Consider the following 25,374-nt stretch of genomic DNA (forward strand, 5'->3'; position numbering starts at 1 on the left):
TGTAATGTTGATAAATGTTTATATACTTAGAATGTCAACCGAAAAAATATATACATTTTGGAAATGTCCTCAAGGACTTGTCACAGAGGACTGTGTTTGATTATGAACAACTTTTAAAATAACTTGAGTCAAATATCTTCTTGAAAAGGCTTAGTTGTAAAAGTAACGGATAGTTGCTTCTTGTAATGAGATTGTGTTTTAATATGGCTTCAATCTTGCATTACAAACTTCAGTCATTTACAAAAAATAAACTTTATTAGTCCTATTTGCTGTATAAGAATGCAAACTTTAAAATACAACAGCATAATAACGCAACTGTGTTGGATTTATAAATGTTTTTAGTCTGTTATAGTGCAAGTTGACAAATCATGTTAAATAATGTAAAATATGAAGGTACCTCTTGTCATTGTCAAACCTAAATTTAAACAGGCCTGTATGTTTTGAGCAAGCTGAACAATGGTGTAAAATAAAAATTATTTATATTTAAAGGAGTTGATTCCTGTCTACAGTATATGAATATGATGAAAAAAGCTATTCGCCCTATTGAGATATCCCATAATCCCTTGCGTGCCAGAGGCGCTGCAGTCAAAACAACATGGAGAAACCACATGATGACAATTGCAAATGAACATTATTCTACCAAAATGTAAATTTTTATGCCTTTTATAACATTTATAAGAGACTGCTTCATGAGACCCCTGAAAACTTGCTAAAACAAATGTTCCAAATATTCCGTGTCTGCTACCTTCAACATATGTGAATCTTGGTACAAACAGCACAAACAGTGTTGTAAAGGACAATAAGCAGGGCGTTCAAGAGCAAACTTCATTTTCCACCATAATGACATGAACACGAAGTGATCGCAGCTCACAGCAATTCCCACTGAAAATAATGGAGAAACTTGAGATTTTCACGTGTTGACATAAAACAAACACAATAACAATATCTAGATAATATATTCACAAGCATTTTAGGCACAACATGCAAAGAGTTTTACCTTGCGATGTTAATTCCATTGTCCATGCACAGTGCTTGAATTGCAGCATTATCAGACTGTTTCAATGCAGTTCTCAATGTTGTTGACATCTCGCTTGTCAGACACCTCTCTGAGATTTTGCGGGATTTGACACCTCAATAGGGCGAATACATTTAAAAAAATGCTCCTGGATCCTTCTAGTAGAGGGGTGACCCAATCCAGTCACAAACCCCCCACCCCACCCAACCACACCGCCCACTCCCACCTGAATCTAAATCCGCCCCTGTCTCGGACACTGTACTATAAACTTTATTACCTGTTTTTTAGCTTTTTAAGAGCCAAAATCTGTAATTTTCAAATGGGTAGTGATATATCATGTTTCAGTAGGCCACTGAAGTTTTTTTAGGGGAAGATGTATTGTCCAAATGGACAAAAATTACATTTCTTATCCAAAAATCCCTTCAGGAGGAAAATTACAAAGGCTTTTTTCCTCATTAACCCACAAGGAGGGTTAATGAGGCAAAACGCCATCTTGATATCTTTATCATGAATAGCAGAGATACAGAGAACAAGTTTTACTGAATCCATAGGGGGCACACTGAGATATGGCCAAATGAAAATCGCCAAATATCGCGTTCTTAACATAAAGAGCACCACCTATGCAAAAGTGCCCTAACTAAGCCACCGCTATTTATGCAAATTTGGAAAGAACTTGTCCCAGTGTATCCAAATATGCATAAATGAGCAAGGCTTATTCAGGGCGTCGGCCCTGAGAGGGTCCCAAATGTAGCCCAAAAAGCCAAAAGTTGTGACTTGAAGCATCACCTATAGGCGGCGCCCTCAGTTAGCCTTGAAAAATATAATGCTAAATGGGAGAACTCCATCCATACATTCATATACCATAATATCAATGAGGCTTACAGAGGGCGCACAAAGATATTCAAAGGTCAAAATCCACATTTTGACTATGTCACTGTTTTGCCCCTTTAACCCCTACCCTAAAAAGGGCCGTAAGTTTCCGGCCGAAGGGATCTTTGGATAAAAAGCGTAATTTTTGTCCGTTTGGACAATATATCTTCCCCTAAAAATAACTTCAGTGGCCTACTGAAACATGATATAAACCATTCCACAGTTACAGACTACGGCTCTTAACACTTTGCTGGCATGTGTACTATGATACTTTTAAATGTCTGGCTCTGTAGTAATATTTCATAGTTGCCATTCCAGATTACACCCAATCTTTTAATTAAATTGGGTGAAAACATGGTTAATTTATTCCTGAGTGATAAACACAGTGGCGGCGCCAAGGGGGGGGGGCTTGCGGGGGCTTAAGCCCCCAATAATGAGCCAAGCTCCCCTCAGCCCCCCCAAAATAATTCTGCCAATAATGTGAATAGTGACAGACATATTTGTGGATCTCAACTGCAGTTTTGCACTGAGAATGTCTCAACATTGCATAACTGACCAAAGTGATGAATGTGTGTGTTCGGTGATCCACCAATGCTGAATCACCCTTCACGAACAGAATTTTCAGTTTTGCAAATAAACATTTATTTGTAAAAACCCACACCAAGTTACAAATCAGAAATTTGTGTTTGTGGATCACAAAGCACATGTACAAATCAAAGGATATTTGTGAATCACCCTCTGTGCATTTGCAAGTATTAATGAGACAAATTTAACTGTATACTCAAAATTTAGGTTTCCTAAATATTTATTACGGCCACTCTTAAAACTTCACTTAATCTTTATAATTTTATTACTGGTAAATTTTAGAATTTATTTAGATGCGATATACTTATTATCTCACAGGAATATATCACAATTATCTGGGAACTAGTTTTTCAGCAGGAATTCATCAAGCATGTCAGCCGCTGTATATCGTTGTTCGGCCAAAACCTCAGTGTTAAATTGACAATAAATCTTTGATATAGATGATTTGTGTAAGGCTGATTCCATGCATTGTCTTGAACATTATTTCAATGAATTCATTTTGTATAGCTATGTGCAAGTTTAATGAACTTGCAATCATTCTAAGTGACGTGTGTGTGCATTGATACCACATTTTAGAGGAGCACGGGTGACTAAAACATATGGCAAAGGCTATATAGGCCCAACAGTTGGGCAGATAAATATGTCTTACCTTATTCGCCCAACCGTTGGACAGATAAATATAATGTCTTACCTTATTCGCCCAACCATTGGGCAGATAAATATAATGTCTTACCTTATTCGCCCAACCGTTGTGCAGATAAGTCATACATTGAACGTTACATGTACAACCGTTGGGCAGATAAATATAATGTCTTATCTTATTCGCCCAACCGTTGTGCAGATAAGTCATACATTGAACGTTACATGTACAACCGTTGGGCAGATAAATATAATGTCTTATCTTATTCGCCCAACCGTTGGGCAGATAAGTCATACATTGAACGTTACATGTACAACCGTTGGGCAGATATATATATAATGTCTTACCTTATTCGCCCAACCGTTGGGCAGATAAATATAATGTCTTATCTTATTCGCCCAACCATGATTGTGTATTTGACATGTTTTGTGCGTTTTTTACACCACTTTTTAAGGCTCTATTGCGGCGTATGTTTGACACATTTAACAGCGTCATCTTTAATTACTGTACTGCGAAAACACTGCAATGGATGAAAACAGACAAACTTCAGAAGCATTTTGAACGGAAGCCTGTTAACAATGATGAAACAGTTTTTGAACAAAATGCTGCTTGTTGGCTGTAAGATGGTGTTAGTTTGACACTGTTCCCTGGGTGTGATGAGCCAAACAGAACCACTTTAGATCAGCTTCTCCGCGGGCTGCGGACCCTCCCACAGCCGGTGAGAAAATATCCGCCTTTTTTCCCTCTCAAGTTGAAACCGGAAGTGAGCTTACAAGAGCACTCATTGGTCGGTTGTGGTTGGGCGTATATGCTCGCGTATTTACTTTTTTGACCCAACGGTTGGGCGTATAGCCACTCTCAAAACATATACCTTGGTATGAGCGAGAGAAAAGGCTGGATGATGTGGTGAGAGTAAATCAGGAAGTAAAAGAGATTAGCAAGGAAGAAGTGAGGGCTGCTATGAAGAGGATGAAGAGTGGAAAAGCAGTTGGTCCAGATGACATTCCAATGGAGGCATGGACATGTCTAGGAGACATGGCAGTAGAGTTTCTACCCAGATTGTTTAATAAAATCTTGGAAAGTGAGAGGATGCCTGAGGAGTGGAGACGAAGTGTGCTGGTTCCTATTTTCAAGAACAAGGGTGATGTGCAGAGCTGCAGTAACTACAGAGGCATAAAGCTGATCAGCCACAGCATGAAGTTATGGGAAAGAGTAGTAGAAGCTAGGCTTAGAAAACAGGTGAAGATCTGTGAGCAGCAATATGGTTTCATGCGGAGAAAGAGCACTACAGATGCAATGTTTGCTCTAAGAATACTGTTGGAAAAGTACAGAGAAGGACAGAAAGAGTTACATTGTGTGTTTGTGGACTTAGAAAAAGCTTATGATAGGGTGCCAAGAGAAGAGTTGTGACATTGTATGAGGAAGTCTGGAGTGGCAGAGAAGTATGTTAGGGTAATGCAGGACATGTACAAAAATAGTGTGACAGCGGTGAGATGCGCAGTCGGAATGACAGACTCATTCAAGGTGGAGGTGGGATTACACCAAGGATCAGCTCTGAGTCCTTTCTTGTTTGCAGTGGTGATGGACAGGTTGACGGATGAGATCAGACAGGAGTCCCCATGGACTATGATGTTTGCAGATGACATTGTGATCTGTAGTGAGAGTAGACAGCAAGTTGAGTCTAGTCTGGAGAAGTGGAGATATGCTTTGGAGAGAAGGGGAATGAAAGTCAGTAGAAGCAAGACTGAGTACATGTGTGTGAATGAGAGGGAGCCCAGTGGAATAGTGCAGTTACAAGGAGTAGAAGTGGTGAAAGTAGATGAGTTTAAATATTTGGGGTCAACTGTTCAAAGTAATGGAGAGTGTGGTAGAGAGGTGAAGAAGAGAGTGCAGGCAGGGTGGAGTGGGTGGAGAAAGGTGGCAGGAGGGATTTGTGACCGAAGAATATCAGCAAGAGTGAAGGGGAAAGTTTACAAGACAGTAGTGAGACCAGCTATGTTGTATGGTTTAGAGACAGTGGCACTAACAAAAAGACAGGAGGCAGAGCTGGAGGTAGCAGAGCTGAAGATGTTGAGATTCTCTTTGGGAGTGACAAGAATGGACAAGATTAGGAATGAACATATCAGAGGGACAGCTCAGGTGGGACGGTTTGGAGACAAAGTCAGAGAGGCGAGATTGAGATGGTTTGGACATGTGCAGAGGAGGGACCCAGGGTATATAGGGAGAAGGATGCTGAGGATGGAGCCACCAGGCAGGAGGAGAAGAGGGAGACCAAAGAGGAGGTTCATGGATGTGCTGAGAGAGGACATGCAGGTGGTTGGTGTGACAGAGGAAGATACAGAGGACAGGGTGAGATGGAAACGATTGATCTGCTGTGGCGACCCCTAACGGGAACAGCCGAAAGACAAAGAAGAAGAAGGTATTTATGAAGCAATTTACTATATATTGTTCATTTCAATGACATTTTGTGGAGCCTCTCCAACTTTTACCTCCCCAACAAAAATGTCCTGGCGCCGCCACTGGATAAACACACAACGCTGCTGTGGGGTGAGGATTAACCAGTTAGGCACTTTGGTTGATGCTGACCCTCATGACAAGACAAAGCTTGAAAGTCTGCGTTTTAATGCAGAAATATTCTGAAAAAAAAAATGTAACTTATACGCACAGGAGGCTGCGGCATACAGCTTCCCGGGCACTTCCGGGTCTTATGACTCAGCAGCAGCAGGAGGACGAACAGAGAGAGAGAGAGAGAGAGAGAAAACAGGAAGGTCACATGAGCCAGGAAGCAGAAGTGTTTTGAGAGCGTTGTCTTTGTGAGGATGGCCGGAGGCTCGGTGTCCGAGTGTAAGGAGTACTTGTTCAAAGTGCTGGTCATCGGGGAGTTGGGCGTCGGGAAGACGAGCATCATCAAGCGCTACGTGCACCAGCTGTTCTCGCAGCACTACAGGGCCACCATCGGGGTCGACTTCGCTCTTAAAGTCATTAACTGGGACAGTAAAACACTGGTCAGGCTCCAGCTGTGGGACATCGCAGGTAAGGAGACGCATTTAAAGTTTTGGGCATTAACCTTCATGACAGAGGGAAGTTCCACTTCCACACACAGAGGGAGAAAGACGGAGAGAAATCACAAAGCTCACGTGATCATCTGTAGGAGTTCAAGCTTTTGGTTTCTAACTTCTACAGATTGATTCCTTAATTCTGATCAAATTAAGAACTCAAATAAGACCGAAGAGACAGACTCGCCTCCAGTTTCTGCTATTAGTGTAAATTGTGTTGCAAGTTAGAAAAATAAATCTGGTTGCAAGTGGCAGGTCAGAATAAAAACCAACATGAGTTTAACATCAACATGCAAACAGAAGGAAAGTGGCAGAGGCGCTTGTTTCCAGTGTGGAAGGTTCCCTGTTCAAAGCCACCCATGCACTTTTTCCATGTAATGTGGAGTGGCATCAAGAAGGGCATCCGATGGAAAACATGCAAATCAACCTGCAGATCCACCTCGGATTTGCTGTGGTGACTAGAGGTGGGCGGATCGATCCTAATATCGATACCAACGCTGGTATTGATATTGAACGATCCTTGTGTAAAAAGATCAATACTCAAGCTTTTTTTTCTCTCCCGCACGCACTGACTGCTGCGCACGCAGATTCATCAAAGTCTACTCTCTGTCTCTGCACCGTGTTTCACAACTCAGAGCAGCGCACCCTTGTATTGTGGTTTGTCAACCCTCTACCTCAGGAGATTTTGTTTTAAGTTGTGTTGAGTGATATTTTTTATTAAACAAAAATGTTGATTGTCGTAATAAAGTATTTTGTTGTCACATACAGTGTTTGGCGGAATTCTATCCTCAGTCTTTTGGATCCTTTGGATCTATGAAGCTTAAATATGAAAAAGTATCTGTATCAATATCGGTGATACTGGGCCTGTATTTACTTGGTATCGGATCAATACCAGAATTCCCGGTATCGCCCACCTCTAGTGGTGACCCAGAGTGAAAGCTGAAGTTAACTTTCTATACAAACAAGAGGAACCAGGATTTGGGCTCTTGAGGAGTACATTGTACTACAAAGTTACGCTCGTGGATTAGTGAGGTATTTTAAGCCTAAAGCTACATTTTTCAGCCATACTAAAATACAAAATCAACAAAATGGAGCGAAATGGGGACTGATAATCACGAAATGGGGGTAAAATGTAACGAAATGGAGCAGAATGAACCAGACTGACTCCAAACAAACTCCTTTATTTAATTGTTTGGCTTTTGTTTTTTTGTTTTCTTTTGTGAGATGTGCAGTTGGGCGTTCAAGAGATGAAACGTCAGTCAATGGGTCAGTCTGCTCCATTTTGCTACATTTTACCCCATTTCGTTATCAGTCCCCATTTCGCTAAAAAATTTTTAATAAAAGTATTTAATTGAATCATATTTGGTGTCAGTCTGCTCCACTTCACTACGTTTTACCCCTGTATTGTTATTAGCACTCCCCATTTCAATCCATTTCGCTTAAATATAATTAAACTACTTAATTTAATTATTTTTAATCATATTTGGAGTCAGTCTGCTCCATTTCCTTACATTTTACCCACATTTCGTGATTATCAGGTTCCATTTCACCCCATTTCACTCCATTTCGTATTTTAGTATAGCCGAAATATGGTAACTTAAACTGAAAAACCTGCCCGAAGAAACAGCACGGTGTCACCTCCACGTGGGCTCACCACCCGCAGGGAGAGTGTAACGGGTCCAGTGCACCGTTTTTCTGGAAGTGGACAGGGGCAAATGCTCACATGGACTGACACTCAGTTATACTGGTATTTATCACAGATATTATGTCTGTAAAAATTTATTTTCATTTTACTAAAGACTAAAATGGTTTAAACTTATCCTTTCATGTTTGCATAGTCAGCCCTAATAGCACTTCTTGAGTATAATTTTATTTATAATTTTTAATTAAATTTATTTCTGAATGTGGAAGAATTGAGCAGTAAAATAAATGTATTACACATGATCAACTGTGTTTTTTTTTGTTTTTTTTTGTGGGCGCTTTCCTTTCTTGCTTTATTTGAGCACAAAGAATGGATAACATTTATTTATGCAGAAAACGACCAGATTTACAGGTAAGAAAGTTTTATTGCGTTTTCACATCATGTGGTCCTCAGAAAGAGTGTTTAGGTGCATTTGAGTGGAAAATAGTGTTAGTTGTTGACGCATCGCGGAGGATCAGCTGTTTTTAGCAGCAGATACGGAGCGGCTCGGAGAAAAAAAAAAGCAGAAAAATGTCTTTGTAAAGCTCAGTGCAGGTGTGTTGTAAGAGGTGAGGACGAGTCGTAGCTGTTGCAGAAAACCGCGGATGAAAAGCTCACAGCTCGCTTAAAGTGGGCAGTTAGTCGAACCCCGACCCCCTGCCCACGGACCAAGTTTAATGCTGCTATCGACCCACAATGCAAAATAATAGTAACGCACAGTGACTTGGAGAAGTAACTTTAATCTGATTACTGATTTGGAAAGATTAACGCGTTAGATTACTCGTTACTAAAAAAAAGTGGTCAGATTAGAGTAACGCGTTACTGAGTAACGCGTTACCGGCATCACTGTTAACCATCAAATGACAAGACAACCTCTTAAATTATTCTAAAGTCAGTTGTAAGCAGAAATGAGGCAGTTTTAAGCAGAAACGAGGCGATACTCTGTGATGCTTTGAAATGACCGAGCAGTGAATGAACTAGTAGCTTGTGTAGCTGCAGTGCTCTGATTGCTTCCTCTGTCTTTTATGATAAAATAATGCTGAATTTATGTGGAAATGATTGTTGTAGAAAAGTTTCAGATATCTGTCGCTGAGTAGATGACTGGAGTGCAGTTTTAAACTAATGACGCATGTGCAGTAAAGACAGGGCGGGTTTCTCACATTAATGATTTCCCATAATATTCTGTGAATTTTGAATTTCTTTACTATCTGATAGGTGGCACATCATAATTTGAAGCTGGTCAATTCAGCACTTTGTCAGTTAATCAGGTAATGAATCAATACAAACAGTAGCAACGGTGGCTTCAGATGGTTTGATGAATATTAAAATTGTATTGATTTCAAACTTATTGAAAAGTTTTGAAAACTGTTGTTGAAATGTTGGTGCACAGAGGACTGTCACAACATTTTATTAATGAGAATACCAAAGTTTTATTGTAATACTTAAGGCTGCTTTTACAAATTGTGAGTTGTGGAAAGAAACAAACAGGGTCAGTAACAGAACTTTTAGGTTTGTGTTGACTGTTCACAACAAACAAGTCTTTTTAAGTCCGGGTTCAAATCCCACCCCTGCCACATTTCTCCATGTAATGTGGATTTGCATCAGGAAGGGCATCTGGCGTAAAAGCTGTGCCAATTCAACATGCAGATCCACCTTGGATTTGCTGTGGCGACCCCGAGTGCAAAAACAAGGGAGCAGCCGAAGGGAGTTACTTTATGTTTAGCACTAAGAAATGGTGCTGGATCTAGACTGGAGTGTGCACATTTGCAATTGGACAATAAGTAAAATATCTTCAATTCTTTATTGGGTGGTTCTCAGTTTGGTGTGAGACCAGATGAAGATACGTACTGTTTGTCATTTCCCATCAGTGATCAAGGCAGCTCATAATTGCCAGTGGAATGTAGGTCACACTGTTACTGCCACTGAGGAGCAGTTCCCTTTTATGGAAGCTCACTGTAGTATTCATTTGGCTCAATGTTTTTAGTTTGCCAACTCCAACAACTTTCATAGCCTTGAATTATTTGTCTTTTAGTTGGTAACACTGGCAGATCTGAGCATTCCAGCAGCAGCTTGGGTGAGCAAACTGTAAAAAAAAATCAGCGTCAATAAAGGTTTTATGCAGCTCTCCTCAAGACACAAACATGCCATCACGTTGTAAAAAGTGTAAAAGACAAGTCTGTGAGCAGCACGCTTGAACGGAGAGGTTGGAAAGGAAATAAACACAAAGTGGACATATTTTACATTTAAACCACTGCACACATCCATTTCAACAGACAGCATGGTTAGGGTCATTTGATAGTGTTTTGTTTTTGTTGTTTCTTCATAAACCAGAATTCATGCATGTGTCATGAGATCTTTAATCACATTTATCACGTGCTACTCTACAAAACACCAGCTAGTTTAAAGGTTATGAAAGATATTATGACTTGCCCTATTTTGCCTACTACTGTAGAGCTTTCAGGACTGTCTGCTTTAATGGTAAAAGTTTAATGGTAAAATTATTATTATTACATATTATTCTGTGACATATAGCGCCTGCTTTTAGTGTTTTCCACCAACACAAGGATTTTATAATGCACAAAGTAAACTTGACAAATAAAGGCCTCTACAAAAAACTAAAACATCACACATCCTTTTAAGTCTGTCAACTGCTGTGACTTGATCTCCATGCTCATTTAATTTAATTTAATTAGCTTATAATGCGCCAAATCACAGCAAAAGCTGTCTCAAGGCGCCTTACATAAAACAAGTCAACATAAAATTGAATAAATAATTAAAAATGAATAAAAAAAACATTCAAATACGTAATAAAATACAATCAATCAATCAATTTTATTTATATAGCGCCAAATCACAACAAACAGTTGCCCCAAGGCGCTTTATATTGTAAGGCAAGGCCATACAATAATTACGTAAAAACCCAACAGTCAAAACGACCCCCTGTGAGCAAGCACTTGGCGACAGTGGGAAGGAAAAACTCCCTTTTAACAGGAAGAAACCTCCAGCAGAACCAGGCTCAGGGAGGGGCAGTCTTCTGCTGGACTGGTTGGGGCTGAGGGAGAGAACCAGGAAAAAGACATGCTGTGAAGGGGAGCAGAGATCAATCACTAATGATTAAATGCAGAGTGGTGCATACAGAGCAAGAAGAGAAAGAAACACTCAGTGCATCATGGGAACCCCCCAGCAGTCTAAGTCTATAGCAGCATACCTAAGGGATGGTTCAGGGTCACCTGATCCAGCCCTAACTATAAGCTTTAGCAAAAAGGAAAGTTTTAAGCCTAATCTTAAAAGTAGAGAGGGTGTCTGTCTCCCTGATCTGAATTGGGAGCTGGTTCCACAGGAGAGGAGCCTGAAAGCTGAAGGCTCTGCCTCCCATTCTATTCTTACAAACCCTAGGAACTACAAGTAAGCCTGCAGTCTGAGAGCGAAGCGCTCTATTGGGGTGATATGGTACTACGAGGTCCCTAAGATAAGATGGGACCTGATTATTCAAAACCTTATAAGTAAGAAGAAGAATTTTAAATTCTATTCTAGAATTAACAGGAAGCCAATGAAGAGAGGCCGATATGGGTGAGATATGCTCTCGCCTTCTAGTCCCTGTCAGCACTCTAGCTGCAGCATTTTGAATTAACTGAAGGCTTTTCAGGGAACTTTTAGGACAACCTGATAATAATGAATTACAATAGTCCAGCCTAGAGGAAATAAATGCATGAATTAGTTTTTCAGCATCACTCTGAGACAAGACCTTTCTAATTTTAGAGATATTGCGTAAATGTAAAAAAGCAGTCCTACATATTTGTTTAATATGCGCATTGAATGACATATCCTGATCAAAAATGACTCCAAGATTTCTCACAGTATTTCTAGAGGTCAGGGTAATGCCATCCAGAGTAAGGATCTGGTTAGACACCATGTTTCTAAGATTTGTGGGGCCAAGTACAATAACTTCAGTTTTATCTGTGTTTAAAAGCAGGAAATTAGAGGTCATCCATGTCTTTATGTCTGTAAGACAATCCTGCAGTTTAGCTAATTGGTGTGTGTCCTCTGGCTTCATGGATAGATAAAGCTGGGTATCATCTGCGTAACAATGAAAATTTAAGCAATGCCGTCTAATAATACTGCCTAAGGGAAGCATGTATAAAGTGAATAAAATTGGTCCTAGCACAGAACCTTGTGGAACTCCATAATTAACCTTAGTCTGTGAAGAAGATTCCCCATTTACATGAACAAATTGTAATCTATTAGATAAATATGATTCAAACCACTGCAGCGCAGTGCCTTTAATACCTATGGCATGCTCTAATCTCTGTAATAAAATTTTATGGTCAACAGTATCAAAAGCAGCACTGAGGTCTAACAGAACAAGCACAGAGATGAGTCCACTGTCTGAGGCCATGAGAAGATCATTTGTAACCTTCACTAATGCTGTTTCTGTACTATGATGAATTCTAAAACCTGACTGAAACTCTTCAAATAGACCATTCCTCTGCAGATGATCAGTTAGCTGTTTTACAACTACCCTTTCAAGAATTTTTGAGAGAAAAGGAAGGTTGGAGATTGGCCTATAATTAGCTAAGATAGCTGGGTCAAGTGATGGCTTTTTAAGTAATGGTTTAATTACTGCCACCTTAAAAGCCTGTGGTACATAGCCAACTAATAAGATAGATTGATCATATTTAAGATCGAAGCATTAAATAATGGTAGGGCTTCCTTGAGCAGCCTGGTAGGAATGGGGTCTAATAGACATGTTGATGGTTTGGATGAAGTAACTAATGAAAATAACTCAGACAGAACAATCGGAGAGAAAGAGTCTAACCAAATACCGGCATCACTGAAAGCAGCCAAAGATAACGATACGTCTTTGGGATGGTTATAAGTAATTTTTTCTCTAATAGTTAAAATTTTATTAGCAAAGAAAGTCATGAAGTCATTACTAGTTAAAGTTAAAGGAATACTCGGCTCAATAGAGCTCTGACTCTTTGTCAGCCTGGCTACAGTGCTGAAAAGAAACCTGGGGTTGTTCTTATTTTCTTCAAATAGTGATGAGTAGTAAGATGTCCTAGCTTTACGGAGGGCTTTTTTTTATAGAGCAACAGACTCTTTTTCCAGGCTAAGTGAAGATCTTCTAAATTAGTGAGACGCCATTTCCTCTCCAACTTACAGGTTATCTGCTTTAAGCTGTGAGTTTGTGAGTTATACCACGGAGTCAGGCACTTCTGATTTAAAGCTCTCTTTTTCAGAGGAGCTACAGCATCCAAAGTTGTCTTCAATGAGGATGTAAAACTATTGACGAGATACTCTATCTCACTTACAGAGTTTAGGTAGCTACTCTGCACTGTGTTGGTATATGGCATTAGAGAACATAAAGAAGGAATCATATCCTTAAACCTAGTTACAGCGCTTTCTGAAAGACGTCTAGTGTAATGAAACTTATTCCCCACTGCTGGGTAGTCCATCAGCGTAAATGTAAATTTTATTAAGAAATGATCAGACAGAAGGGAGTTTTCAGGGAATACTGTTAAGTCTTCAATTTCCATACCATAAGTCAGAACAAGATCTAAGATATGATTAAAGTGGTGGGTGGACTCATTTACATTTTGAGCAAAGCCAATTGAGTCTAATAATAGATTAAATGCAGTGTTGAGGCTGTCATTCTCAGCATCTGTGTGGATGTTAAAATCGCCCACTATAATTATCTTATCTGAGCTAAGCACTAAGTCAGACAAAAGGTCTGAAAATTCACAGAGAAACTCACAGTAACGACCAGGAGGACGATAGATAATAACAAATAAAACTGGTTTTTGGGACTTCCAATTTGGATGGACAAGACTAAGAGTCAAGCTTTCAAATGAATTAAAGCTCTGTCTGGGTTTTTGATTAATTAATAAGCTGGAATGGAAGATTGCTGCTAATCCTCCGCCTCGGCCCGTGCTACGAGCATTCTGGCAGTTAGTGTGACTCGGTGGTGTTGACTCATTTAAACAGGCAACTTTTAGGACAACCTGATAATAATGAATTACAATAGTCCAGCCTAGAGGAAATAAATGCATGAATTAGTTTTTCAGCATCACTCTGAGACAAGACCTTTCTAATTTTAGAGATATTGCGTAAATGCAAAAAAGCAGTCCTACATAATACATAAATAAAACAGAAGTAAAAGAATAAAACAAATAAAAATAAAAACTATCCATAAGAAAGAGAATAAAAATAGGTTTTGAGCCTTGACTTAAAAATGTCCACAGACTCAGACTGCCTCACGGTCGCAGGAAGACTGTTCCACAGGATGGGTGGACGATACGAAAAGGCTCTTTGACCTGCTGACTTCTTCTTCACCCCTCATCTGTTTTTTGTCACTGCTGAAAAGTAACCCTGCTTCTAGGTATGCTCTATTCTTAATTTTGAATGCAGCTATGGATGTAAACGTCTGTCCTTATCCCCCAAACCTCATATGTTAAACCAGATGTGAACAGATGGTTTGATACCTTCCTGTTTTTATATTTATTCCATGGCTTATAGCAGTGACAAAAATCAGGGTGGACAATGGGGGTTGGGGATGTCTTCAGAAGAAGTCACACATCTGTCACCGACTAATTGGCAGTGGGGCAAAGTGTGGGTTACATTCCCCTGCTGACACTTTAGCCCCGCAGCACCAGCCCAGTGTGGAGGGGCATCTGTGCTTGAGCACCAGGGACAGCCATCCGCCTGTCACAGTCAGACAGAATGAGGAACCATGACGGTAAACAAAAGTAGGATACACATGTAGACTGACGTCACTCTTAGAGACAGTAGAATATTAATATTGAAAGAAGAGTAAAAAGATGCATGCTGTGATCATGAAGTTACAGGTTAGATGACGTACATTCATCTCATTAATTGAAATGTGCCCATGTGAAGCACCTTGAGATGACTTAGGTTGTGATTTGGCACTATATAGATATATTGAACAGAACTGAATATTCTCAGTTGCCTCTATTTACAAACAAATTAATCTTATTTCATTATTATTCCCCACTCTCTCAAATTATAGTAGGGATATTTTCAAGAACACCATATGTCTGTCGGAATATTTGCCACTATGGACTCGGACTTGCGTACGGGGGGTGTAAGTCTGAGCGTGCATTGTTATCTAGCAGTGGGAAATACAAAATGCTTTCTGGTCACGAATTGTATCAGTGCACCCACAGTGATTTTATGATCTAGAGGACGTGGGTGCAGGGTGTAAAAATGACAACTGCGTCCAGTAGAAACTTGTGTGCAGTGACACTTGCATTACGCTTGCGCTGCGTTATTCAGAGTGTAAGATGGGGCCCTATATCGCCAATGCCCATACACCTAAACTAACCAAGTTGGCACATGTGTAGTCCACATGGAGGGGATGATCACCAAAGCAACAGTTACCAGGTTTGCATAGATCATGGGGTCAGTGAATGCAAAATCATGTTACATAGCTTACACCTGACTTGAAGGCACCTGGTAAGTGCCAACTAACTTTACTATTTAAGTCGTGAGGTCATTCCATGCAATATTTTAACCAGAGCAGGGTAGGTGATTTGCCAATTCACACATCCAAACTGTTGGACAATTTAATTTAACTCATTTTGTTTAGGATTGGGATTGACCCATTTGATTTTGTGATGCAGCAGAAGTAAGTTGGCTAGTCAGTGCAGTGAGGAAATGTTGACATGAACTGATTGCCCCAGAGAAAAAATGCGGCTCTGAGACACTTGGTTTGGTTTGCATGTAAGTGGCATTTTGTTTTTCTTATTGCAATAAGCATTTCTGTAATTTCTATCACCCAAAAGTTAGAAAGTGATAATCTTTGTTAGAACTAAACGTTACGAAGTACAAAGTGTCTGGTTTGTTCTGTGCGTATGTCATGAAAGTTGAAGTCTGATTTTAAACACCAAGTGCTCTGAGTTGGTGCAAGTTAAACTTGAATACATAGCTCCAAGCACTTTCATTGACATGGGACTTATGGGGGTTGTAAATTAAGCACCCACGACTTTGCATGGTAAAAGACAGTGATACCAAATATTTCAAGTTGGGAAATCATGCTGCTGCTGAGGACACCCTGCTGGATGTGTCCATGCTGAGGACACTCAAAGGATAAAATAAATGGAGCAGTGTGGGTGTGAAAGCCAGAGGTGTATTCGTGAAGTCATTAAGCCATTCAACCATGCAGAAAAGGAGGAGGAATAATTTTCTTGGCAATGCTGCAAGCAAGATCGGGGCTGTGTTGTCTTTTAGCAACCTTAATACTGATTATAGTTGAGTCAGGCAGGAATGACAGTAATGAGAGCCAAGTAAAAGAAGGGGGTACAATGGGAGTCAGTGTGACTTCCATGTGTACCCACCCTTTTCTCCCAGCATTGCTATTTTCTACTGGATCTTCTAAAGCTTATGTACAGGGTGATTACCACCTTGGCTTACAGTCAATGAAAGCCCACTTTTTCACAGGAGTGGTGATGTACTGTATGAGAAAGTATGCATACCATCAAGTTGTATTTGATCAAAATCAGCCTGTGAACAAATCTAATCACAGTGTGTACTGTGCATAATATATCAGCATAGCTTTAAAATACTGACGCATCAAGACCAAGTAGAACAGTAATGGGTCATGGGTGTAACAGTATATGAAATAATAATTTTGCAGTTGTGTTCTTATAGTCTCCTCACAGTTCAGTGTGTTCCATCTATGCTTGATGGTAAGAGTGTAGTAATAATTCTGATAAAGGTAAGACTTGCATTGACAGTCACTCGCAGTGGTAAAGCTTCATGGGTCTGCTTCTAGCATTCGTAGGCACGGGCTACCCAGTTGGGGCTGTGGGCCACATTTGGCCTACACATCCTTTGTTTTGTCACACTATGGCAATTGTTAAGCTCTGTGCAAATTAAAATACTGTTAAGCAAAGGGTAGTGGTTCTGTTATATTGAAAATGTATTTTAGATTTAGAAGATTTGCATGCAAGTCATTTACATATTTATTTTGAGCCATGGCCCAGATTCATTTATGGCCTTTAAAATAAAAGAATTTTGGTACCTCTGCTCTCAGCTAAATGCTTCTTTGCTGAGGTTGCATTCGAGTCTTGTTGACTGTAATAATAAAACATTTAATGCAAACCACAAAACCATACTCACCAGCAACAAATGCTATAATCCAAAAACTGACACCTTTAGTGCTAAAGTGAACCTTCATTGCTGCAAAACATTTACTGCCAAAACTGTTATGTGAAATTTATGACCACTTGATGTCTTGAATCTCCATCCTAATTCTACCTAATTCCATTTTTCCCCCCTTGAGCTTTCTTTCTTTTCTTTCTTTGTTTTGTGTGTGTTTGAGAATGTTCTGGCTGTTCATCTGGCTTGTACAGAAGGGTGACAAAGAAAAACTTGAATAAATGAATGTGGCAATAAAGTCTGTGTCTCCCTCCATTGTGCACAAGGAGATCACTAAATTGAGAATGAATGGGATGCAAAGCACGTGCTATGGTCTTCGCAGTCACCAGATCTCAACCTAAATGAACATTTATGGGGGACTGTGGACTAAAATGTTGGTAAGCACTCTTTAAAACCATCATCAAACAAACACATGAGGGAATTTTTTTCTGGCATCTTGTGATTGTCCAATAACTTACTAAATCTATTTAGGTCTTCCTTTAATTAGACACCATTTGTATGTCATGTGGTTTCCTATTACCAGTCCACCCCCCACCCACCCCCCCAATTTTCTGGTGTGCAAAACAAAATTAAAAACAATTGAATTTTTTTTCACAGATCGGGGGAGCTAGACTGTCACAAATGCGTAAAAATGCTATTTGTGCCCATTTTGAGACGGTTTCTTTTAATCTCATAGTGTTGCCCACCCATTGTGAAACTGATTCATTTCTTGTGTTTTTACCATTGCAACGGTAAAAAACATGTGAAATCAGAACACCATCACATGGTGACGGCACTTTAAGTCATGTTTTCCTTTAATTTGTCACCTGTCTGAACATGTTCATGGTTTATGCTGCATATCATTTTTATTGAATCATGGATAAAAACAGGTTCTCAGTAGCGTGTATTGTCAGATCAGTTTAAACACACTGCTTGGCAAAAGAAAGACAAAATATAAATTAGACCAGCATTTGACAAAATAACCCAAAATCCAGGGGTGGCCCCTTAATTGTTTTGAGCAATATATATTTAAAAAAGGTAAAATTTGTAATATGGTGCATTTTTCTGTGCATGATGCAGCACACTGGTGCCTCAATATTGAAGACGCCTGCAACTAGAGAGGGCCAAGGGGACGTCCTGGCTGCAACAATTAGAAGATTACTTTTGAAAGTTGGGGATGGGCCAGTTGGCTGTCTGGGTGGTTGCCACCCTTGTCCTCAGGCACTTTTGTAAGTGTGGTGGAAGCAGCTATGCGCAACACCAGTGCATACTCCTAGACCTGACCTGTATGTCATGACCACCTTTGTGTTGTGTTTGTTTGTAATGTTCAATTTTCATGGTTAATTACTGACCATTTTTTAAAGGTGAACTCTGTCTTTACTTTCAAGTTACATTTAATGGTAATACTTGCAACAAAGCTGTAAACAGTTCTTTGGAATATTTTCCTGTTTGCTACCAAGAATAATTGACTTTTCCCTGAGATGTTAAACAAATAACCAACAGTTGACATGAGAGCAAACTATGTGGATCATGTGTAATATTTTTCAGTAAGTAATATCATTTAGAAAAAAATTCTTCCACCCATGCACCAGAGTTTTATGTTGTGAGCCCAACACAAATATGTCACATCAAAAGAAACAAGGGTAATACTGTTAAGTTTGGAATTTTCCCTCAATTTGAGCTCTGTTTAGTGTTAAAGTCTCTCGTGAACTGTAGTAATGCTGTTGAGTGGAATTTGAACATGCCAGTCATGTGTTAGACTTTATTCAAACTTTATCTGCTTTGTGCTGAAGAAAACTTTGTGATGTTGGGTTAATTTAGTGTTGTTGGGAGGGAGTATGTAGAGGCTATGCAGCCAGTTGCCTCCTAATGACAGACGCAGACTGCTGCTGTTGCTACTGTCATGTCTGGCTTGGACAGTTTCCATGGTAACCCACCCACAGTATAGCAATATGTCCGACCATCGTGGAAACTAAGGTTGCTAGGGCTGGATAATGATGAGACTTTACTTTCTGTTTCTCCCACACAACAAACACAGATGATACTGTGGCTGAAAAGAAAGTGTTTCATTTCCATAAAACAGTCGGAGTTGTTCAGCAACAGACTCACAAAGATCCGGACGTGTCTGTTACCAGATTCTGACTGGTGTTTGATAGATAGATAGATCTTTATTGTCATTGTTGTTAGACAATGAAATGCAGTTTCGCAGTTCTTCGTTCTTAAATTAGCAGCATAAGACACACACAAAACACTATATGGCATGTGGGGGAAAAATAGAATAGAAATAGAATAGAATATTGGGACAGTTGTATACGTGGTTATAACAGTTATATACAGTTATTTATATAGTGCAAAGATCAAAAACTGTGCAAATGGCATATACAACCCCTGGCAAAAATTATGGAATCACCGGCCTTGGACGATGTTCATTCAGTTGTTTAATTTTGTAGAAAAAAAAACAGATCACAGACATGACACAAAACTAAAGTCATTTCAAATGGCAACTTTCTGGCTGTAAGAAACACTATAAGAAATCAATAAAAAAGATTGTGGCAGTCAGTAACGGTTACTTTTTTAGACCCAGCAGAGGGAAAAAATATGGAATCACTCAATTCTGAGGAAAAAATTATGGAATCACCCTGTAAATTTTCATCCCCCAAATTAACACCTGCATCATATCAGATCTGCTCGTTAGTCTGCATCTAAAAGGAGTGAACACACCTTGGAGAGCTGTTGCACCAAGTGGACTTACATGAATCATGGCTCCAACACGAGAGATGTCAGTTGAAACAAAGGAGAGGATTATCAAACTCTTAAAAGAGAGTAAATCATCACGCAATGTTGCAAAAGATGTTGGTTGTTCACAGTCAGCTGTGTCTAAACTCTGGACCAAATACAAACAACATGGGAAGGTTGTTAAAGGCAAACATACTGGTGACCAAGGAAGACATCAAAGCATCAAGACAGAAAACTTAAAGCAATATGTCTCAAAAATTGAAAAATGTACAACAAAACAAATGAGGAACGAATGGGAGGAAACTGGAGTCAACGTCTGTGACTGAACTGTAAGAAACCGCCTAAAGGAAATGGGATTTACATACAGAAAAGCTAAACGAAAGGCATCATTAACACCTAAACAGAAAAAAACAAGGTTACAATGGGCTAAGGAAAAGCAGTTGTGGACTGTGGATGACTGGATGAAAGTCATATTCAGTGATGAATCTCGAATCTGCATTGGGCAAGGTGATGATGCTGGAACTTTTGTTTGGTGCTTTTCCAATGAGATTTATAAAGATGACTGCCTGAAGAGAACATGTAAATTTCCACAGTCATTGATGATATGGGGCTGCATGTCAGGTAAAGGCACTGGGGAGATGGCTGTCATTACATCATCAATAAATGCACAAGTTTATGTTGATATTTTGGACAATTGAAAGGATGTTTGGGGTTGATGAAATCATTTTTCTATATGATAATGCATCTTGCCATAGAGCAAAAACTGCAAAAACATTCCTTGCAAAAAGACACATAGGGTCAATGTCATGGCATAGGGTCAATGTCAGTGAGCAGATCTGATTTGATGCAGGTGTTAATTTGGGGGATGAAAATTTACAGGGTGATTCCATAATTTTTTCCTCAGAATTGAGTGATTCCATATTTTTTTCCTCTGCTTGGTCTAAAAAAGTAACCGTTACTGACTGCCACAATCTTTTTTCTTGATTTCTTATAGTGTTTCTTAAAGCCAGAAAGTTGACTTTAGTTTTGTGTCATGTCTGTGATCTGCTTTTTTTCTACAAAATTAAACAACTGAATGAACATCCTCTGAGGCCGGTGATTCCATAATTTTTGCCAGGGGTTGTAGTGCAATCATTCGAGAGTGGGTGTGGCAGGATCTGAAGGTGTAACTCTCCATTTGAGACTGGTATGCTACATGCTTACATGGCATGGCTACATGGTTACATGGTAGGTTGCATGGCCGCATTCAGCACCGTAATAAAATGTTCTTGCTTAAAGCTTTTGTAGTCGTTAATGAACATTTGTTCTATACTGTAACTATAGCATTTAGTTAGAAAATATTCTGTTGTTTATTTTGTTGCTCGTTTGATTTTCTGGTAAAGACACTGACCTGTTAAATATATAAAATGTAGTCAGGATATAGGTGACTATTGGGCTTTCATGAGCCTGACCTCAAGGCCAACAAGCCAGTTAGACAGGAAACACAGAATGTAATGGCTTTTGGCAGGTCCCCTAAATAAAACTGATGCAAAAAACATAAATTGATTTAAAAGCTGCCACTTTTTAAAATTTTAATATGGTTACTTAAATCTACATTCTCTCGCTCATGTTTTGTCTGAGGTTTGGGGAATGTAGAGTCTGAAGTATTTAGTTTTTTTACTCCTGCCACTCTTATATAGACCCTGAGACTTATTAGCGCTCGTGTTTATGCCGGACTGGGACAATGCAAATGCAGTGTCTTGTCCAAGGATACAGATGGGTAACCAGACTGGAAATCAAATCCAGGTGTACACATTGGTAGCCCAGCGTCTTATCCCTGTCTACTCTATCTACCTCTTTAACAAGAAAAAAAAAAGTTGGTGAACTTCAATCACAACTTCATGTCTTGGACAAACTGGCGTACCTCTTTTAGCTTATACTCATTTGAAGATGGCACAACATCAGTTTGAATGGCAACAGTATACTTATGGTTAAAAAAATGTTAATTGTTTTATATAATTCACTACTGATATAAAACTACTGTTGAATAACAACTGAATGTGAGAAGTCTCTTCAAAATCTAATAGTACCCATTTCAGACCTGGCCAAATTTTCATCAGATTTATAAAAGTCTGTCCATTGATATTATGGTTTATGTGTTCAGGTTCAAAAGTGTGTTTGCTTTACCTGTTGTTCTGAATCTTTGCAGAAATGATCCAAAAATGTATGGTTTGTATTCCGGACTACATTGAACGTTTTTAATGAGTTTTGTGAAAGTGTGTATTCCTTGTTAAGCCATGATGATAACAAACACATGCAGGCAAAATACAATGACGGAGTACATTTATTTATTTTGCTTTAAAAGAAAAGGCTTTTATTATTATTATTATTATATAGATAGATAGATTTTTTTTTTTTTTTTTTTACGGTGCCCAAAAATGTATTCTTGGACAAAAAAAAGTGAATACAACTAAGAAAAGGATTCTTGGAAACTGTCATTTTTTTCTGCATTATACCTTTTTTTTTTTTTTTTTTTTTTTTTTTTCCTCAGCTCAGCAGGATGTATGAGCACCACAAGGCCTGGAAATGAAATCCTTATTTCAGTCGGCACTTTATCCCACTGTGTCATGTCTCTAGTGAATTCACCTGGGGTTATATTGGCTAAAATTAGACTCTCATTTATGAGCAATTACCGTCAGGCCTGTGGGCCCCACAGTGTGTTCACTGTCTAACTCATACGCACTGTGCCACACCACTTAAGTTCTTTACGTGGTTGCGTAGGTACCTTACAATAAAGAAAAAGTACTGACAGCTCCTCACTTCACACAACGATTAATTTTTTGCTTTGTATTTCAGCTGTGGTGCAGCTTGTTACCTGTCAGTGAAACTTCGTCTGTAGACGTTCCTGAATTTAACATAAAATTGTTACTAAATCATTCAAATGTTTCCTTAAATAACAGACTAAAATGATCCTACTCTACTGAGGAAAAAAATACCTTATGTGAGTATGCAGATGTAATTCATGATTGCTGAAATGTGGTAACCCAAACATTTTAGACCATAATGTAATCCTATAATAATTGTGTCCTAATTACGGTAGCAGTTTTGGAGTGGTTTTCTGCTGAAGACAAAACGGTCTACGAAACACAGTCAATTCTTCTTCTTTTTTTGTATACTTCCATGTATATGTATATGTATATATCCTTGTATACGAGGTCTGTCAATAAAGTAACGGTCCTTTTTATTTTTTTCAAAAACTATATGGATTTCATTCATATGTTTTTACGTCAGACATGCTTGAACCCTCGTGCGCATGCGTGAGTTTTTCCACGCCTGTCGGTGATGTCATTTGCCTGTGAGTACTCCTTGTGGGAGGAGTCGTCCAGCCCCTCGTCGGAATTCCTTTGTCTGAGAAGTTGCTGAGAGACTGGCGCTTTGTTTGATCAAAATTTTTTCTAAACCTGTGAGACACATCGAAGTGGACATGGTTCGAAAAATTAAGCTGGTTTTCAGTGAAAATTTTAACGGCTGATGAGACATTTTGAGGTGATTCTGTCGCTTTAAGGACTTCCCACGGTGCGAGACGTCGTGCAGCGCTCTCAGCCGCCGTCATCAACCTGTTCAAGCTGAAAACCTCCACATTTCAGGCTTTATTGATCCAGGACGTCGTGAGAGAACAGAGAAGTTTCAGAAGAAGTCGGTTTCAGCATTTTATCCGGATATTCCACTGTTAAAGGAGATTTTTTTTAATGAAAGACGTGCAGACGGATCCGCGCGTCGGGACGCAGCCGACGCGGTGCGGCGGCACAGGAAAAACACCTCCGTGTTGATAACCATTTGTAAAATCCAGGCGGCTTTTGATGGCTTTCAGTGGAGTGAGTATATGAGAAATTGTTTAACAGGCAGGACATGTTCCAAGTTGTCCTTAAGGCTTTCAACAGAGGTGTTTTTCCTGTGGCGGAGCGTCGCGGCGGCTGCGTCCCGACGCGCGGACCCGTCCGCACGTCTTTCATTAAAAAAATCTCCTTTAACAGTGGAATATCCGGATAAAATGCTGAAACCGACTTCTTCTGAAACTTCTCTGTTCTCTCACGACGTCCTGGATCAATAGAACCTGAAATGTGGAGGTTTTCAGCTTGAAACAGGCTGATGACGCTGCCTGAGAGCGCAGCGCGATGTCTCGCACCGTGGGAAGTCCTTAAAGCGACAGAATCACCTCAAAATCTCTCATCAGCCGTTAAAATTTTCACTGAAAACCAACTTAATTTTTCGAACCATGTCCACTTCGATGTGTCTCATAGGTTTAGAAAAAATTTTGATCAAACAACGCGCCAGTCTCTCAGCAATTTCTCAGACAAAGGAATTCCGACGAGGGGCTGGACGACTCCTCCCACAAGGAGTGCTCACAGGCGAATGACGTCACCGACAGGCGTGGAAAAACTCACGCATGCGCACGAGGGTTCAAGCATGTCTGACGTAAAAACATATGAATGAAATCCATATAGTTTTTGAAAAAAATAAAAAGGACCGTTACTTTATTGACAGCCCTCGTATGTATACGTATAGAGGGTACTCACTCAAGGCTCCTGGCATACATAATGTCTTACATTTCATGCATACATACTGAAGAATGTCTAGGCTCATCTTGGGCTGCTAATTAAATCTAGCAACCTGAGGCAAGCCTAGACGTGACCTAGACATTCATGTCTATGCTTCATATAGAGGTTATTTACTTGGAGGGTCCATGTGTCATCTATGGATCTTATGTTCTTTCATGACGACTACTCTCATGACAGCACCTCAGTATCAGTTTTTTCTGTGACAGTGCGATATAGAAGTTCACTCAGCTTTTTTATCAGTCGCTTGTCAAAATGCCTCAAGATATAGTTTTTTTTTTTTGTTTTTTTTGTTTTTTTTTTCTGTTGATCGCTCCTTGACAAATGGTCAACACTCCATGTTTTTGGCATTGCCTGGTACTGCTGGTTCATACTTCAGAGTTCACAAAGGCAGTGAGCAGAAAGGACTATAATGCCCAGTCTTCATCGCCCAATCTGGATGCATCTCACATGGTCACATACAAGACATGTTCTTAAACAATGCAGGGGATTACCAGAGGGAAGGAAAAGAGGAAACAAATGGGCCTGTTTATTCCACAGTGAGCGCATGAAAATACCAGGGTTTTTTTTTTGTTTTTTTGAGGGTTTGAGTGCAAGTTTGTCTGAGAGAAGAAGCAAGTCTTATCCAGGCCCTGAAACCCATCATGCTGTGCTTAACCTCAGATATGCTCGAGGATGACTGTCCACAACTCTGCCTGGATGGGATGCGAGTCCAGACTACAGTGTTACAGGACATTCTGATGTTGCATTGCAGTGTAACGTCATGGAAAATACAAATCCGATTAAAGAAGTCAATCAAATCCCATGAAATGCCCCGGCACACATATAGTCCAACACTAGCAGGTTTTATCCATTAAACTGTTTATTGGTCCCACACATGAAGAAATGCATATCTTAAGATCAGTTTGTATGAGCAGAACTGGTTCACGATTTAAATTTTTATTTATTTATTTATTTGTCACATGAAAAGCCAATTTACTTTGAAGGTTTTATTTTGACTGTGTTGGTTAATATGTGGACATTCTCACTGAAATGTGGTG

General features: G+C 39.5%; 1 protein-coding gene across 1 annotated transcript in view; it reads left to right on the plus strand.

Moving 5' to 3' along the window:
* The window catches only part of rab32a (RAB32a, member RAS oncogene family), a 41,372-nt gene that overhangs the window by 8,254 nt on the left and 7,744 nt on the right, over nt 1-25,374 (plus strand). The window contains exon 2 of the mRNA XM_034162105.1: nt 5,848-6,143. Coding sequence (XP_034017996.1) covers nt 5,930-6,143 — 214 coding nt within the window. The 5' untranslated portion in view covers nt 5,848-5,929. The remainder of the gene's footprint in view (nt 1-5,847; nt 6,144-25,374) is intronic.

Source organism: Thalassophryne amazonica, chromosome 21 (genome assembly GCF_902500255.1).
Source record: "Thalassophryne amazonica chromosome 21, fThaAma1.1, whole genome shotgun sequence".
Taxonomy (NCBI): Eukaryota; Metazoa; Chordata; class Actinopteri; order Batrachoidiformes; family Batrachoididae; genus Thalassophryne; species Thalassophryne amazonica.